This window comes from Dicentrarchus labrax, unplaced genomic scaffold (assembly GCF_905237075.1).
Source record: "Dicentrarchus labrax unplaced genomic scaffold, dlabrax2021, whole genome shotgun sequence".
Lineage (NCBI taxonomy): Eukaryota > Metazoa > Chordata > Actinopteri > Moronidae > Dicentrarchus > Dicentrarchus labrax.
The window spans coordinates 14364956-14382542 of NW_026136708.1; the positions used below are offsets into that span (position 1 = coordinate 14364956).

Below are 17587 nucleotides of genomic sequence, written 5' to 3' on the forward strand. Positions count from 1 at the left end.
CCTTTTCTTATTCCATGTCTTCCACCTGTTCTCCCATCTGCGACTACTTTCTTTCCCTCTCAACTCCTTCACTCTTGTATCCCCTTTCATCTCCCTTTCTCACATTTTCTTTCTTCTGTTCTTCCCTGTCCTGTCCACCTCACCTCTCATTTCCTACTCGGTTTTATTCTCCCAACAACTCCTCTCCCCCATCCTTTCATATCTTCCTCTTCTTCACCCATCAGCTCAACTTTCCTTTACTCTAAAACCATCTCCTCTTCCACTCTTGTCCTCCTCTTCTATCTTTTTATTTTCTGCTTCATTCCTTCCCCCTAACAGTTTTTTCCCTCTCTTTGCTTTTATCACTGCTCTGCTTCTCCTCTCTTCCTTTTTTTTTTTTTTACAAGACTTGTCTCCACTGGTTTTTATTTCTTCTATCACCCACCTTTATCTCCTCATTACTTCTCCTGTAGTGCTCTCTCTACTTCCACATCCCATCAAGTTCCCCCACTTTCTTTTCTTCACTCTCCTCCTGGTGCCTCCCTCTTCTTTCAAAACCTTCTCCTTCCAGTTTTCTTTACCTGTCATGTTATTTCTCCTGCTGTATCCTCTCCACTCCTCCTCCACCTTTCCTTATACTTCTCTCCCATTGTGCCCTCCACTCCAGTTTCTGTCACTTTCTCTCCTGTTCTTTAAGCCCCCTCCTTTCATTCTCTCCTTTTGCTTAATTTTCTCTTTCCTCCATCCTCTTCTCTTTTGACTTTTTACACCCTGCCATATCTCCTTTCCTCCCATCCGATCATCCCTTTTCCTCTCTTTTCATCATCTATCCTGCTCCTTCTCTTCATCTCTTTTCCTCCCTCCTTTCATATCTTACTGTCCTCTACCTGCTGCCTGCTCATGTGTCTGTTTCTTTTCTGTCGACCACTCCTGCCTCCAGTGGGAAGGAGATCCCAGACCACCTCCCATCTTCTCTTCTGTTGTCCACTTATTCACCATCTACTCTCTCACTTCTTGCTCCACCTGTCCTCAACCATTCTGCCCAAGTTCTTTCCTCTCTTCTTTTCCCCTTCTTCTCCAATCTCTTCTACCTATCTCCTTTGCTCTCTTGAATACATCACCTGTTAAGTAACAAAGCTGCTTTAGTGTGGGACAAAGTTAAAGAGAGACGGCGAGCATCTGAGATGATTGAGCGTCTGTGTGTGTATGTGTGTCTTAATCTCCTCTCCTCTCTTGTTCTCTTTCAAGTGAAGACATTCGCCACACCGTGACCTTGCTTTGTTACAGCTGACACTCACCTCTTATCGCGCTCTGTCCTCATATCCGCTCCTCCTCCTCAACCTCCCTCTTTTCTTTCTTTCTCAGTCTCTCCCTATCTAACAAAGGGGAGATGTCACTTGCTCAGAAGCTCTTTCCTACCCTCTCCTTTCATTCCTCTCCCGCTTCCTCTCCTCCGTCTTTCCATTAAGCCAACAAAAGGCGGTCGCTGCTCTGTTCAGAAAGGCTCTCCCTTTCTTTCGTCCTCTTCCTCCATGGCTGCACCTTTTCTCTTTGCTAACATTTCTCCCCTCTCTGTCTTCTATCCTCTTTCATCCTCCTCTTCTTCAATCCCTTTCTCTCATCCCCTTTGCGTCTTTCCATTAAGCTAACAATAGGAAGAGGGTCTTCCCTTCACAATGGTTAGTCTTTGGTTGGAGGTCACACCAATGGAATCAGAAGTCATTTAGTCAGGATTTTGTTTAAGAGTGTGTGTGTACGTGTGTGTGTGTGTGTGTGTGTGTGTGTGTGTGTGTGTGTGTGTGTGTGTGTGTGTGTGTGTGTGTACAAGTAAAGACAAGCCTGTGCGTATGTGTGTGTTTGAGTAGCCACCACTTTTGAGAGATCAAAAGTCGCTGCTCTACTTATTGTAGATTTCAGAGAAGCCCCTCTTTTGGCCTTTAGCTGTAATTAGATTTAACAATGAAGGTTTTACTGCTCAACTCAGATCCATTTAAAGGCAGTACAGTGTTCCTTAAGCATACATCACTGGTCACTATATTTCTTAACAGTGTTTCAAACTTAAACATTAAAACTATAAAAGCTTAAGGCAACTTATACTGCAGATGCAACAGCTTTATAACTGCTCCAAGATCCTAAGGAGGCAGACATCTCCGAGCTATATCTACCAAAACCGTGGCAGAGACAGTTTAAAGTATGTAACTATGTAAACCAATCTGGGTGGCCTGTTACAACACCTCACCATACCAAGAGTATAAGGCTCTCCCTTCTCTAAGTCACTCATGTCAAGGGCTCTTGGGCAAAGCACTTAGATTAACCCGCAGCTGCTAAAGTAGAGCCGGTCAGAGGCCACTGGTTGAAGACTGTGGTTGCTCCAAGCAGCTCAGTACAAATATTAAGTAGGTAGATGTTTGAAAGCTTGACTCAACTGATTTTTCACTGGGCGAAAATGGGTTAAAAGAGAAAATAACTAAGTGAGAAACAGATTTTAAATGAACGACAGGAGTAATTTATCTCCCATAATGGGGAAATTGGGCTAAATAAATGTTTATGAGAATGCTCTGTGCAAGTGACAACTAATATTTTCAAATGGTAAGAATGAAAAGTTGTTTTAATCAGAATTGCCATCATCAGAGTTCTATGTCCTTAAATGCGAAAAAAAGCATTTAGAGCAAGTAGTTAAGGTCTGAGCGGTTGATATTGCTAACAATAATATAAAGAAGAATATCACCAGCCTTGTTCTTTAAACTGTGTGTGTGTGTGTGTGTGTGTGTGTGTGTGTGTGTGTGTGTGTGTGTGTGTGTGTGTGTGTGTGTGTGTGTGTGTTTGTGTGTGTGTATACCATGTCAGTGCTGGGCTCCTGTTTAGCAGTAGGCAGGGTGGCAGCAGTAGTAGGTGTGGCAGGGGGCGTGATGTCCTACAGGTCAGCAGTCAGGGAGTAGGAAGGAAGGGGATTAGTGGCAGCCGCAGAGCCAGAAGGGCAACAGTGTTTATGAAAAGAACACAGCCTTCAAATCAGCTACAGGAAGGCAATCATGTCATAAACGTGAAAGATTAAAGAGGTTAATGAAGCAATGGAGAAACTTTTAGACTCCAGCTCCCTTTTTTAAAATTCTGAATTGAAGCATAATTACTATAAGAACATTGAACAATATTTAATGAAAATGTTTCTCTTCTCTTGTTAGAACATGTTAGGTTAGAATATTTTAGAATTTTTATTTTTTTCTTTAAATAAGAATGTCTAGGGGTTTGGATGGGAAATTCTGGGCTGATACCGAAACTGATGTTTAAAATCAGGGAAACAAAGAAATCTACAAAGATAAGCATCTCTGCCTTGTTGCAGCTCAGCCTATTTTGCTTCTCATCTGAGGTGATTATTTCTCTATTTCTATCCGAGTTGGAAATAACCAATGTAACATTTAGCCAGCGCAAAACTAATGCAACACTACAGATAAACATCGGCCACGGATATCGGTAAATACCATCTTATTTGCCAAATCAGTCAATAAGGCTGATAGTGATGAGCCAATACATAAGTGCATCCCCAAAAACTTCTAAGAATCTACCCTATGTTATACTTTGTTAATGCTGAATTTCAGTGTGACTGCAGGAAATGAAAGTGCTGTGATTTAAAGGCTAATTAGAGGCAGTCGTCATGATATATGTTCATTAATCAGAACAGCAAGTGAAAAAGAACTATACTATATTAAAAAATGAAATCTGAAGCCTGAATCTTATTTTTTCAGAGGTTCACTGGAGCCTGTAAGGTGCCCCATAGAGCCTCTTCAACCTCTAAATTGGTGCTCACAACTATCTCAAGAATCACAAGAACAGAATATGTTGTGACAGAAAAGTGGGAGATAAAGAAGCCTCTTTATTCAAGCACATGCTGAGACTGTTGTTTACTGTCAGCTGTGATTCAACTTGTGATTATTTCTTCTGTCTGACAATATCCTTTCACTGTTGATGAAAAGTGCATGTTGTAACCTGTGTGCAGAGCCCCTGTCACATGGTGCAGCATTTCAAAATAGAATAAAGAAATTACTGATTGTGTAAGATTGGGCCCTACAATTATAAAAATTGCCATTATACAAAGATGTTTCATAATTATAATGACAGGATCCATTAAAACACAAACATGGTGACTCTGCAGAATGTGGAAAAATACTGTGAAAGAACTGTGAAAGGCATAATTTTATATTTTGCTGAATTACGTGGACTTAAATTGTATAATAACAAAGTAGCTGAGAACATCACCAGAAAACCCAGTGTTATGTTACAGCCCATCATAAAGACCAAAGAAAGGCACAGTCTATACAAAAATACACTTTGGAACGGAGGCCAGTGGAACAGAAGCTAACTCAAAAGAGACTTTGGTTCCCTATAATCTGCAAACAGCGATGCTGATGGAATGAAGGTCGTGTCCTCTGAAAACTGAAATCTTCCATTATTCCATGGATATCTTCCATTTTCCTCTGAAGTCTGGTGAGACATTTGCTTGTATATTGTAATTTGTTGTGTATGGAAAGCTGTTCCAAGAGTCAACAAGATCAACGTAAACAAAACACCCAGCAAACAAAACATAATAAAAATAATTACTGCAGAAGGTCTGTTAAAATGTAAATGGGGACTCAAAGAGCTATGGCTTCTCACAGCCTGTAGTCTACTCTATATCATAAAACAGATGAACTTACAGCCCATAAAGCAACAAACCACAGAGTTATAGCTAAGCTGGCATAGCTCTTTGGCTGTGTGCTTCATGATCAATGTCCTTTTAGAGGTGTAGTTTAGCAGGTAACTGGGTAACTGACAACCTATGACTGCTCTAAGGCTTATAATATATTAAATATATGAAATATATCTTGCCTATCCCAATGCTAAAGGTATGACTCACTGCCTACCAGCCTTTTAGCATAGGAGCTAAATGTTAGCTGAGAGTGTTTTGGCTCCTGTAGGCTCATAAAGCATAAAATGGCATGCACAGTTAGCCTAGCGTAGCGCCGGGGGCTTGGCACTGCATGACAGGCTGCCAGAGGTGGAGTTTAGTGGCTCAAGGCTAAAGGGACTATAAAGAAGAGTTAATGGGCTGTACAACTGCTATGTGATGAAGCGTTAAGCTAACACGGCGAGGCCATGGCTGCATTTCATCAGAGAGAAATAGGTGTCCGTGTGTATGTAAGAGTAAATGTAAGAGAAAAAACAGTGGGCTAGGACATGTGTGTGCTTCTGTAAATGTGTGTGGATATTTCCTTTTACTGTGCTGTATCTATATCTATCTATATATATATCTATATATCTATATCTCTATATATCTATAGATATATAGATATATAGTGTGTGCTTTCTCTGTGTGCATCTGTATGTTAAAACAAGCTACCTAAACAAAAGAAATGGCTTATTATTACTATTATTAAGTGTAATATGAATATCTCTTACTTATTCACATATTTCATTTATTATTAATACCTTCACACGTTCTGTTGAAACATACTAATGATGAAAGTTATGCTTATGAGTGTTTAGTGTTTTGTGCATGTGTGCTCCCACATTAATTTGAGCCACTTACAACAGGAGGACCTGGAGGTGGTGTAACAGTCTCAGGGGTCAGTGGAGGACTGAGTGTCTTCGACTCTTCCTTTTCCTTCTCGAGCTCCTCTTCTTCCGGCAGAAGAGGCGGAGGTGGCGGTGGGGCGAGGTTGGGGCACTGGCCGATTTCGGCATTCTCAAAGGACACAGGCTGGGAGAAATCTGAGAGACTGAGAGATGGACGGGCAGTTAGATTTAAAACTCCTAGATGCTTACCTGACTGAGACACGTACATGCTGAGCTAAAATTCCAACATGAAAATTACAGGGGCCTGTTAACCCTTTATAGGGCACTCATTGAAATACTTGGAAATTTAAAATTTGAACCCTGGAGTGTTATTGGTGGATATAAGAAGACATTTTTTTCTGTTTCGATTTTTTTGAAAAAGTCAGTTTTAGTCCGAAAATCAAAGTCAATGATGTCTACGTGGGCTGGCACAACAACAATCTGTGGCACAGCAGGCCTCCTCTTCCCATAGAAGGACTGAGCAGACAGCTGCTGCAAAAGAAATATGCCACATCAATATACTATGAAAATATGTAATAAATAAGCCATAAGCAAATCAAGATCAAGCCCACTTTGAATTATCTGTGAAAGAAAGCCATAACATTGAAGTGTATATTAGTATATCACTCATAAAAAAAACACACCAAAATATGCCATAGAAGTGTAATTAAAAACGTCATAATGAAGTGACCATATATGGTTCCTCGCCCGATAAAGGGTTAAGGTGTGTTCAGATGGAATGCTACAGTAAGTCAATTTTTGCTTTGCTTTATGAGGGGCCACAGTGCACTGACAAGGTCCCCATTGCCATGGTATGATCATATATAAAGAGTAGAAAGGGGAAGAAGAGTAAAAGTTATTTAAGAGAAATTAATGAAACAATATATATTTAATAAATAATAAAATAACAAAGAACAATACATAGACAGATGTATATTAGGTAGAAGTTACAGTGTCGGGGCGGTAGGGTGATGGGGTGGAATGAGGTGAACGATAGACAAACAGACACAAACATAAACACACAAAGATGAGAGAGGGGTGTAATTTGAGTTATGAGTATGTTTATGATGTTGGACAGCTCTATTACTGCTGTTGAAGCAGAAAGAGACGCCGGCTTTATCATCATCATCATCATCATCATCATCATACACCATCATTATGACCTCCTGCAATCATATTAACTACACTTTAACCAAACAGAGTATTAGGTCAAAATTAGGTCGTCCACTGCCAAAACATTATTGGGTAAACATTAGGACATTGAGGTGAAACTGCCCAGTTTTAAGCATTGACATTAATACAGTGCAGACACAGCAAAGGAAACTGAAGCTAAAGTAAACTGGTCAGTTTTGCCTGTGTCAGTGTTTTAACATGGTGGAACAAAAGGGGCAGAGAAGTATCCAAAATGAAATGCTGACACAGTTCTTTTTCCCCATATTTATCTTGTAATGTCAGAACCATATTACTCTGTGGATGTATCAAAATCAAAGCAATAGTTTCAGTTATTTATAAACCATTTTTTTGGTCTTTACTAAACGGTTTGGATGTGATTCAGCGACAAAAAGTGTAAATATATAGCGGAAAGAAGAGTGAATATTCATAGTTAATTGAAAAATAAAATGAATTACTTACCACTGTAATGTTATACTTACTTTATCACAGGCCTTTAACAACATATTGTTAATTGTTAAAGTCTATTAGAACAACTCCTCAACTCTGTTGCAATACTAATACTTCAAAAAGACCAGTCCATTCCTGCCATCGTGTTAGGGTCCAGTTACTACATACTAGACCTTGTACACACCTCCTCGATATGTCAGTTGATTTCACCAATGCAAGATTAGCCAAGATCTACCAGGACAGAACTGATACATGCCACAGATGTAGAGAATCACCTGCTGACTATATGCACATATGTTCTGGTCATGTCCACAATTATCCGTGTTTTGGCCTGCAATATTTATGTACACTCAGTTGAGAGGCTGCACAAGATGAAATATAGATAACCATAGTACACTTATGGCTGTTTACACTACTATTCTTGTGTATGTTATATTTTCTGGGATAAAGAGATTTGGAAGAAGATGTCCCCAGAATATACTTTAAATTTAAATAAGAAAAAAAAGACCACTACTCCAATCTGTTCAATAATATTTCAGCTTCAAGAAAAAGCTAATTTCAGCTCTTAGTTTCAATAAATAGACATCTGGCTGCATATATAGACTAAATGTTACGTACACAGCGTTGACCATGAGGTTCCATATACATCCCTCGAATGGGACATTGGCTCTGTTGGACGTCTGCTCTATTTCTGCAGGAATACCACCGAGGAAGATACGCTGCAAGTTCACTGGCTGGTCGTTGGGAAGAGTTGCCTCCCTCTTGCCCTCCTCATCCACCTGAACTGCAAAAGATCTGGTGGGAAACACCCGCAAAGACAAACACGCAAAAAGGATTAATTATATGGAGTAAAGGAAAACAGCAAAACATACTGTTGCACAAGTAGGAACACAAACGCAGACTGAACAGACACACAAACACCGACCTGCCAGGTAGCCTCTCTATGCGCAGTGAGTGCTCTCTCCCATCATTCAGTATTCCTTGCTCAGGTCGTCTGATGACACGACGCGGACTGTGGCTGCCGGTAAACACCAGGACCTCAAGAGAGCCTTTGTTCAGCATGACTGAGAGGTAGGGCTGCAGGAGATAAACTTTATTAGCTGTGGAAATCTGAACATCCAAACTACTCTGAGGGCACAGAGCTGGGGAGTGGAGATGAAATGGAGAAGGTAAAGTCCAGGTTGTTGCACGATAGGATGGCTTTGAATTTCACAATATACCAACCACTATATATGCTATACATATACAGTATATTCCACCTACAAAAAACAATTCATCTAACATTACTGATTGAAAAGGCTAAAGCAGAGAAGATATTATATACCATATATAATGTATTCAATATGTGCAACTGAATATAAAAAAGTGAGAATTATGAAACTAGAAGAAAATAAAGAGATCTCAGCAAACATTTTGTGGCTGTATTTTTTTTAGAATATAGTATTGAACAGAAGAAGAAGAAAATCTTGGTAATAAAAAACATAAATAAATGATCATTTTCCAGAGCTTTCAGCTGTCTTTAATGTGGAGTAAATGTCTGATAAAAGCTAGCAAGTGGACCTTGAGATTTATTTCTCAAACCGAAAAATGTGTGTTTGAATGTGTTTATTAGGAGATCAGATCACAAGTACATAATATGTCAAGAGAGGAATTTTCAGTTGTTATGGCTGCGGTCAATACAGCTACTAGAACAATACTTAGTTACTGGAAATGAACTGAAAGAGTTGGTCAATTATATGACAAAAATCACCTCTTATGAATCCATGCTCAAGATGACCAATCTTGGATCATTTTTGGAATTACATTATATTGTCTGAAAATACTTGAAATATGATTGCTGCTTTTGTTTTGACCGAATGGCTTCCATCTCTTTATGCTGTACTTTTTTTGTATAGATTTCTCCATTGCCTCACAGCCATTTTATTTTATATTTTACTTTATTTATTTTTATGTCACTGATGGAATGCATCATTTGACATGTTAACTTGTCATGTACCAATGCCTTTAAAATCAATAAAACTATATAAAAAAAAACACCAGTTTAATACAACTATTTAGGTAGCAGGTAGCAACAGTTTCTACCTGCAGCAATTTATGAAATAAGGATCTAAATAATCAGAGTTCATCTGTTCAAAATTGTTCCATTAGAATGTTTCTTGTGCTATATCATCACACTATAAATATTTCATGCTCAACCTGGATTAAACTTGTCCACCTCCTGCATGCTGCAATTCTTTAGATGTTTGTCGGGGAGAGGAGAGGAGGAGAAAGGAAGGACAAAATGGACAGATAAGGATTGAAGAAAAGACAAACAGGAGGGAGGGGAGACTAAAGAGATTAAAGAGCAGAGAAAAGTCAAAGGGGAAAGGGAGAGATGTGGGGGTATATAGAGAGAAATTGGGAGGAAATAAGAGAGGCAGGAGAGGAGTGGAAAGCACGGAGGAAAGGATAACAAGAGATGAGAGGAACAGAGAGGAGAGGATAATAGGGGGAAGAGATGAGAGGGCAGAGAGCAAAACAGCGAGTGAGATAGAGATGAGGAGAGAGAGAGAGAAAGAGGGAGACAGACAGAGAGGTGCTAGAGAGCAGTGGTGCAGGGTCAGGCTAATTTGAATTTTAATTCACTGTGTGCCAGAGGGCGAAGTGGGAGACAATTTACCACCTGAAAATGGAATTTCAATTTGAGGTCGGGGACAAATTGAACTGAGATGTAGCTACAACATGCCTCTCGCTGCGCCTTCTTGCACACACACACACACACACACACGCACACACACACACATACACAAAGGCATGCACGCACATAAACACACAGGTGCGCAGATGCAGACACATGTCACACTCACACACACACAAAGGCCTGCACGCACACAAACACACAGGTGCACAGATGCACACACGTCACACATACAGACAAAGGCAGATTAACTCACACAAGAATTCATACACCGAAAATACGCAAATACATATGCAGACGTAAAACCATGAAACCAAATATAGAACAGACTGTGTAGCCGACACGCATGAACAGACCTACACACGCGTGCACTCACCCGTATTCACAAGAAAATCATGTAAAACATCCACACACAAAAAATCTTTTAAAGTTTATACATGTATGATTATACTTTGGTTTCGTGTGTGCCAGTAAAGTGGGCTGAAACTGAAATCAGTACAGGAAACAGACATGGTGATACAATTTTTTTCTTGTTTGTTTACCCCATCTATTCTCTTTAAGAATCAGAAGTTTATTTGTTTTATTTATACTTTTGATTTGGAATTGCGGCAGCAGACGGAGACAGAAGATTTGTTAAGAGTTAGCAGCTCTGTGTAAGACAATTCATAATCTATTAAAACTAGTGTTTTCCATTTGCCTGTATACTTCTGAGCTATAATACTATAACAGTAACAACAATAACTCTTAAAGCTGACAAAATCATTCAGTCAACTGATACATCAAGCCACATAAAATTAATATGCAACAATTTTTTAAGCAAAAATCCCCAATTGTTGGTTCTTAAATGTGAAAATTTAATATATCTGGGTCTTGGATCAGGAACTTTCACAATTTATTTACTTTAGTTTCTGATGTAATGGACCAAAGAATCAATTTATTAAGAAAATAGCGGGCAGCTTAATCAATTACCATTTGTTGCAGCCCTGTTAACAATATCAAGCGGCTGAAACATTAACCTTTGGAGAGCTGTCTTACATTGTTACAGTTGTATTTATGTGTTCTGAGGCTGTCAAATTTCATTATAGGATGGAGCAGCACTGGTGCTCAAATGACTGCAAACTAAAATGAATAATACTAAATGGAACTCAAAACTCTGGTCCAGAAGTTTTGTTAAAGCCTCTAAATCTCCTCCAGTATTTTAACAACAAAACAGTCCTAATTCTCTCTATCTGGACACAGAAAGAAAACTGGAGGTGCTTTTTTTCTGAGCGCATTGGGGATTGTATTGGTCTACTAAGCGCTGCTCTTGGATCAGCACATTCTCGATATCCCATTTTATATATGATGAGAAATTCCCCAGAAATCTATTGTTTGAGCCAGAGGTATAAGCAGCTCTCATATTCAACATCATGGCCCTGACTTCACTTCGCTGATCATCTCTCTATGACACCAAACGCTTCTGTGCTGAATATCTTATATTCTGCGAATGGTCAAGCAGAACATTTTTTCAATCTTCTTTCTTCCCTGTCTCCTTTTGGTTTCATCTTCCCCTCTCCCTCTCTTCCTCTCCCTCTTCTCACTATATTCTCTTTCATCTGCCTGTATTCTACTCCATGCTTCCTCCTCCTTTTCTTTTCATCTCTCCTTTCTGTGACCACTCGGTCTACTATCAACTCTCCCTATCATTTCATTTTTCCCCTCTCTGTCCTCTCCTCTTCTCCCCATCATATCATTTTCTCTTCTTTCCAGCTCTGCTCTCTTCCCTCTATCCTTCCTTTCACCTCTAAATCTACCTCCTCTATCCCTCCATCCTTTGTCTCCTGTCCCCTCCTCTCTCCCCCTGTCTCTCTGTCCCTCTCTAAAACATCCATTAGTCAGGGCCAAGTTGAGTTGATGGTGTTTTTAACCTCGCTTAACCTTTCTCCAAACACACACACACGCACACACACACACACGGACACACACACACATACACGCGCCCTGCCTGCCAGCATAGTTAGTAAAAATAGATTTATGCGCCCAACAACCAGTGATGATGGATAAGCTGGAGCTAACCCTCTGTCCTCTCTTTCTCACACACAGATACACATTATGCTAAAACACGCATGCACGCACACTAGGATGTACACACATACGTATGCCTGCAAATATGAATGCGTGTGCAAACACAATACTTATGCACCAGATTCATGGTGTTTCCAGCAGAGATTAAATAAAAGATTTATTTATTATTCAGTGATTAGGATTAAAGAGGGGAGTGTGTGTCTGCATGTATATAGTATGTGTGTGTGTGTGTGTGTGTGTGTTTTGTGTGAGAGAGAGAAAGAGTGTGTTCTTAGCTGTATGACAATCTAATCAGCATAGTTGCCAACAAATTCAAATCTCATTAATATGCACTCATGGAAACTTCATTCACTTAAAGAAAAGGTGCTTGTGTGCACATATGTGTGTGTGTGTGTGTGTGTGTGTGTGTTTTTGCACGGTCAGCTAAAAGCTAAGATAGCCACTATACGATGCATTAACGGCTACTATGTGTTCGTGTCTTTGTGTATCGGTGAATGGACATTTCTGTGTGTGTGTTTTGGACAAAAAGAAAACAATCCAATTTGCCCAGTTGCCAACAAATGCAAATCTCATTAATATGCACTTATGAAAACATCATTCACTTAGGGAAAGAGGTGCAGTATGTATGTGTCCATGTGTTGAACCCACCTCCCCAGATTGCCTGCGTCTCCTCTTGGAGCTCAAGAGGTTTGTGTTCCGGGCCTGTGTAGAAAAGATTTTCAGAAAAATTGGAGAATAAATGTTTTAAGGCTCCCTTACTTTTCTAATAATTCCCTAGAAAAGGATTGATAAATACGTTTCCTAGAAAATATGTATCTAGGACAAACTGAGTTTGGGTTACTGAGCTTTTATGAGAGCCAAACTGACTGTCTGATCCCTTTCTGTGCCAGACGACTTCTGTTGAAGATTGAAGGAGCATAGCTGAACATGTGTTTTTTAATAAGATTATTTGTACATGTTTTACTATAACTACAACTGATTTCATGCCACATAATAATAGTATGTAGTTGTCCTAGCATACGTTTTTTCCAAACAGGAAATGATAGAATGTGTGTGTGTCAAAAGATGTCAATCAAAGCTGTGATTTTGAAATACAGCTGTCAAAAAAGATTTCCTACTTCTCATTTCATATGTCCAATCTCCCTGCAGGATTTCTTTTACTTTTTTGCAGCTGTGTCGTGCCTCGTTTCTTTTGTGCATTGCATTGTGAAAAAATAGTGTACATAAACTCTCAAAAGTCAAGTTATAGTAAGTGATTTAGTCTGCCTATTCTCTTTTTTCAGTGTCATCATTTTTAAGATGTTTCCTGTTTAAGTGTGTTTATTTTGCACACTTTCAATTAATCAGTTTTTCAGTCAGAGCATATCTGCTGAGTGTGTAAAACTGTAAACATTCGTTTACAGGAGGCAAGCATACAAATAAACATATATAAAGAATAAAGTATACAATAATAAATCAATTGAAATTAATTCATTTAGTTTTAAATTTAAGTTTCTTTCAAGGGTGTTCCTATTTCCCTTATAATCAGTACCACACTGCATATAATTATTTGGAAATTATGAACATGTAGTATAAAGAGCTACCCTAAGGAAGTGAGTCTAAAGAGTTTAAAAGAATAAAATAGATGAAGGCGAACCTGCTGGCTAGCTCCACCTACTGCCAGTAGTATGGTCCCAGTGTCTGCCAGAGTGCTAAACGACAGGCTGATCTCTGTGCCGACCGCCAGCGACAGGCCTCTCAGTTCCATGTATCCCGGCTTAGAGAAGCTGACTGTGTACAGGTTCTGTCAGACAGAGATGAAATAGTTGCAGTTTACACGTATTTCAGTCTTAAATTTTACAAACCACAGCCAGATGGAAAGGTACAAAGAATGATTTGAAGTATAAAAAGTTTGGTTGATCAAAATTTGATACAGCTAAGTGGACCAGACTAGTTTTAGTCAAGTCAAGGCTTTACTCTTACAAGAGACAACTTTTAGAAGCATGCTGATCTATAAAAAAAATCATCATCCACTTCTCATTACTTTGACTGTAGAAATACTCACACACACAGTCTAATACAGAAACTCTCATCCTTGTAGCATAGCAGAGTGGTTGGTGAAGGAGGAAAAAAGACAGACAAGAGGAACAGAAAGACCTTCACTCTCTTCACACACTCAACCCTGGGCCTTTATAATCCTTCATACTGTTAAACTGCATATTTGTACGAATGAATGGTATTAGTGTATAGAAATTATGGTGAATGGCATGAAAACTCCAGTGTAGATTTAATATGTATGTGGTGTTTGTGTAACCCAGAGAAAAGTGTGCATGAATGATACATATAGGTGTATGTATGCATTGTGTGTAAAAAGAAAAAGCTGAAAGGACAGTTTCAACTGGTTATTACATTTCTGTCCTTCACTCTCTCTCTTCACTTTCTCTTCTTTCTATTTTATTTTATTTTACAGAAAGCCATTTTAATTTCCTGTATAAAGTAAAGTATAAAAGAGTGAATGACAAATGAGAATGAAAGAGACAAACCCAAGTGGGAAAGGTTTTAGAGGCTCAAGAGGAGGTTTACATGTCATGACCTTTTTCAAATTCATATTTATGTTATATATAAATTTTCCATGTAGATATTCACTGACTTTCTGTCCAGTGACATTATGACACGTTTAAACACACATATACAAGTACTACATAACTTAAGTAGCAGTATGTAACACTAGATGTAGATAATCTTACTGCTATTGTACTGTAACTTTACATTAAATTAAACATTGAATAAATTCTATAGCGTATCTTCAGTAAGTATATAAGAGTTTTTTAAGAGTTTAAATTGGCTGGAGAGACATAAAACTACAGCTAAGTGGACGCTCTTACCTCCACATTACATCCTTTAGTGACCCCAGTATAATCTGAACTGCTGAGGAGATTATATGGAGTCCTCGAGATTTCGATCTCCCGAAGACATCCAGCATACCGCTTCAGAGTGATCTCTGGCCTAAAAAGAAATTTAAATAGTTTAAGTAAGGATTATACAGTATGTAGTTGAAGAAAGTTCAAAATCAATGAAATTCCTGTCTCATAGCAGTGTAACATAATAAAAAAAAAAGATGAATTACTGCAGCAGTGAAGCTATTGCATCATGTATCTAGAAGCAGAGTGACGTCTGGATGGCAACAACAAGAATAATTTGAACATGCCATTTGTCCATATTGTCCGTACTAATAGATTGGAATGCATCATATAAATCAGTTTTTAGCATCATTGATTTGACTGTAATATTTTAGTTGCAGTATTCAAGAGGAAAAGATGAAAAATACTAAACCCTCATCTAATCTTGGGCTGTGATCACACTGAACATGTTATTAGCAGCGTAATGCACCTTTGTAATTGTTTTCAGTGAATTAGGGCTTTATTTCTGTAGCTCAGCAAAAACTGTTGCTGGCAGTGATACAAATAATTGGTAGAGGTACTTAGATCTGCATCTAAAATACAATATGATTATGGCAATGATGCCTGTAAGGCAGAGTCATAAATGTGAGAAATTCCACCAAAATGTTGCTGAACAGACAAACGTCAAGTTCCGATTAATAAAGGTTAAAGTAAGTGATTTCCAGCCGCCGTGTGGAGGAGCATGAGCCTTCAGGGGCCAGCCAAGATACAAACAAATATAAACATTCACTGTGGGCTAAACAGCATCATCAGTGTGGCTAGCTTCATGCATACAAGAGCAATATACAATAAAATGTACTATACGTCTAATTATAAGATTTATTTATTTACCTGGCAATCATGCTGTTAAGACAAAACATGATATTAAAGCATTAGCACACTTCATAAACAGTTTCAACTAATGACTCATCTAAACTAGTCTAGTTGTTTTTTACTCAACCTTCTAGCATATGGTTGCTTTAATGTCAGACTAGGTGTGAAATGAGTTTTAATTGTTTGTGTGGAGGCTGATTATACTTGGTAAACAACTAAATCTGAAAAAACAGCAATGAAGTATTTGTTAAAACATCATTAAATATGAATAACAAAGATTCAATAACATTTAATTAAAGCCCCTACATCAAATATACATGTTATATATTTACAATAAACACATGTACAGTATATGTAAGTGTCTAGAGTTGTGTTACAACTCTGTGTGTGTGTGTGTGTGTGTGTGTGTGTGTGTGTGTGTACCTGTAGTTTCCAATGGTTGGCAGTCCTCCAAAATAGATTTTCTGGTTTTCCTTGAGGTTCAGACCAGTAGCTGAACCCTGAGACACAGCCACTATCTTCTCCTCAGCACCGCTGTCGATGTCCACTACCGTCACCGTGGCTTTGTAAAGTTAAAGAGACATAAATAACAACAGAACAGGCAGACAGAGATCTATTTTGTCCCTCTATCTTATACTATTCTATAGTTATACTATTTATACAATACTCTGCTGGTGTAGACTGTTGTTGTTGCTGTGTGTACCTTGTTTCTTATTCCTTGACATGGTGAGTGATTTCCAGCGTCCATCATTGTGGCGGTTAGCTGATATGGAACTGCCAACACCTGACCCAAGGTCAAAGTTTACCTTTACCTTGCCCTCTGACAGCTCCAGGGACATAAAGTCCTTCTACAAAGAAAGGCGGGTAGAAAGTGTTCAGTGTAACAATCCAATAATCTAGTAAAATATGTATTTTAATTGATTGAGTTTATGCCCCAGGGGTAGAAAGCTTTTATTGCCCAACAGGCTGAAGAGGTTTCTAAACTGTGGTTAAAATATGATATCATAATATTCAGAATTACAACAGTGCATTCTGGGCATTGCTCTTAAAAGATGCTTCACCTTATGCAGCTAGTAACCAACATTTTGGAATCAGTATACACTGTCTAAACTTTGTAAACTTTAGACAGTGAAATCACCTCTTTACATACTGCAACTTAAGCCTCTGTGTGTCTTCATTATTATTTGCTGTACTTCTATCAGTCTGAGTAAGGATGATACATGAGTACCTACAATGTCAAATATTTAGTATGCAAGTAAAGCAAAGTTTGATCTTTACATGGGTTATGATAATTTTTCACTTTGTTGCATGCATACCATATCTTCAGTAGCCAAATACATGAGCAGGGCGTCAGAGGAGAACGTGCGGAACTTAAATGTCACGGTGGAAACATTGGGGTTCCACCTGGTGGGTCGTCCCACTGCGGCATAGCCTTCACCATCCAGCTGAACTGTCCCCTCACCATCTGAACGCTGGGGGCTAAAAAAACACATACATTCAGGAAATGGTCCATTTTACTATTTTATCCAACTGTCAAAGGGGTTTGAATGTCACAAAAATAAATTGAAAAGTAGAAAAGAAGATGAAGCAGCGTCTTGAATATTAAAAGAATCAGAAGAAATATTGCAACTTTTGAAAAATATGCAAAACATATGCATACAAATATGTTTGTATACCTGACAACACATCCTTTACAGTCTCCCTGTCTGTCTCTGTAGTTCCACAGTCCAATAGGTTTACCATCCAAGAAGGTCTCCCCCATGCAGCCTGTGAATGTTGATGTTCTTACTGCATCTGCTTTCTATAAGACAGAAGGAGGAAAATAGTGAGGAGGAAAAAAAAGACAAAAAGACAGACAAGTTTTTTTGATATTGTTACACTGAGACAGATACCTTGACAGTGCCGA

The 17587-nt window shown here is 38.7% G+C and overlaps 1 protein-coding gene across 7 annotated transcripts in view; it reads right to left on the reverse strand.

Annotated features, from left to right (window-relative positions):
- The window catches only part of lama2 (laminin, alpha 2), a 178427-nt gene that overhangs the window by 7148 nt on the left and 153692 nt on the right, over positions 1–17587 (reverse strand). For 3 of the 7 annotated variants that reach the window (XM_051410100.1, XM_051410098.1, XM_051410094.1), the window contains 13 exons: positions 17574–17587; positions 17358–17482; positions 16998–17160; positions 16385–16529; positions 16105–16243; positions 15700–15711; positions 14794–14914; positions 13566–13712; positions 12578–12631; positions 8114–8265; positions 7807–7983; positions 5543–5732; positions 2819–2893 (listed from right to left, as the gene is read on the reverse strand). The exon at positions 17574–17587 is cut by the window's right edge and continues 146 nt beyond it. In XM_051410100.1, coding sequence (XP_051266060.1) covers positions 2819–2893; positions 5543–5732; positions 7807–7983; positions 8114–8265; positions 12578–12631; positions 13566–13712; positions 14794–14914; positions 15700–15711; positions 16105–16243; positions 16385–16529; positions 16998–17160; positions 17358–17482; positions 17574–17587 — 1514 coding nt within the window. The remainder of the gene's footprint in view (positions 1–2818; positions 2894–5542; positions 5733–7806; positions 7984–8113; positions 8266–12577; positions 12632–13565; positions 13713–14793; positions 14915–15699; positions 15712–16104; positions 16244–16384; positions 16530–16997; positions 17161–17357; positions 17483–17573) is intronic. The other 4 variants (XM_051410101.1, XM_051410097.1, XM_051410099.1 and 1 more) reach the window with 2 other exon arrangements.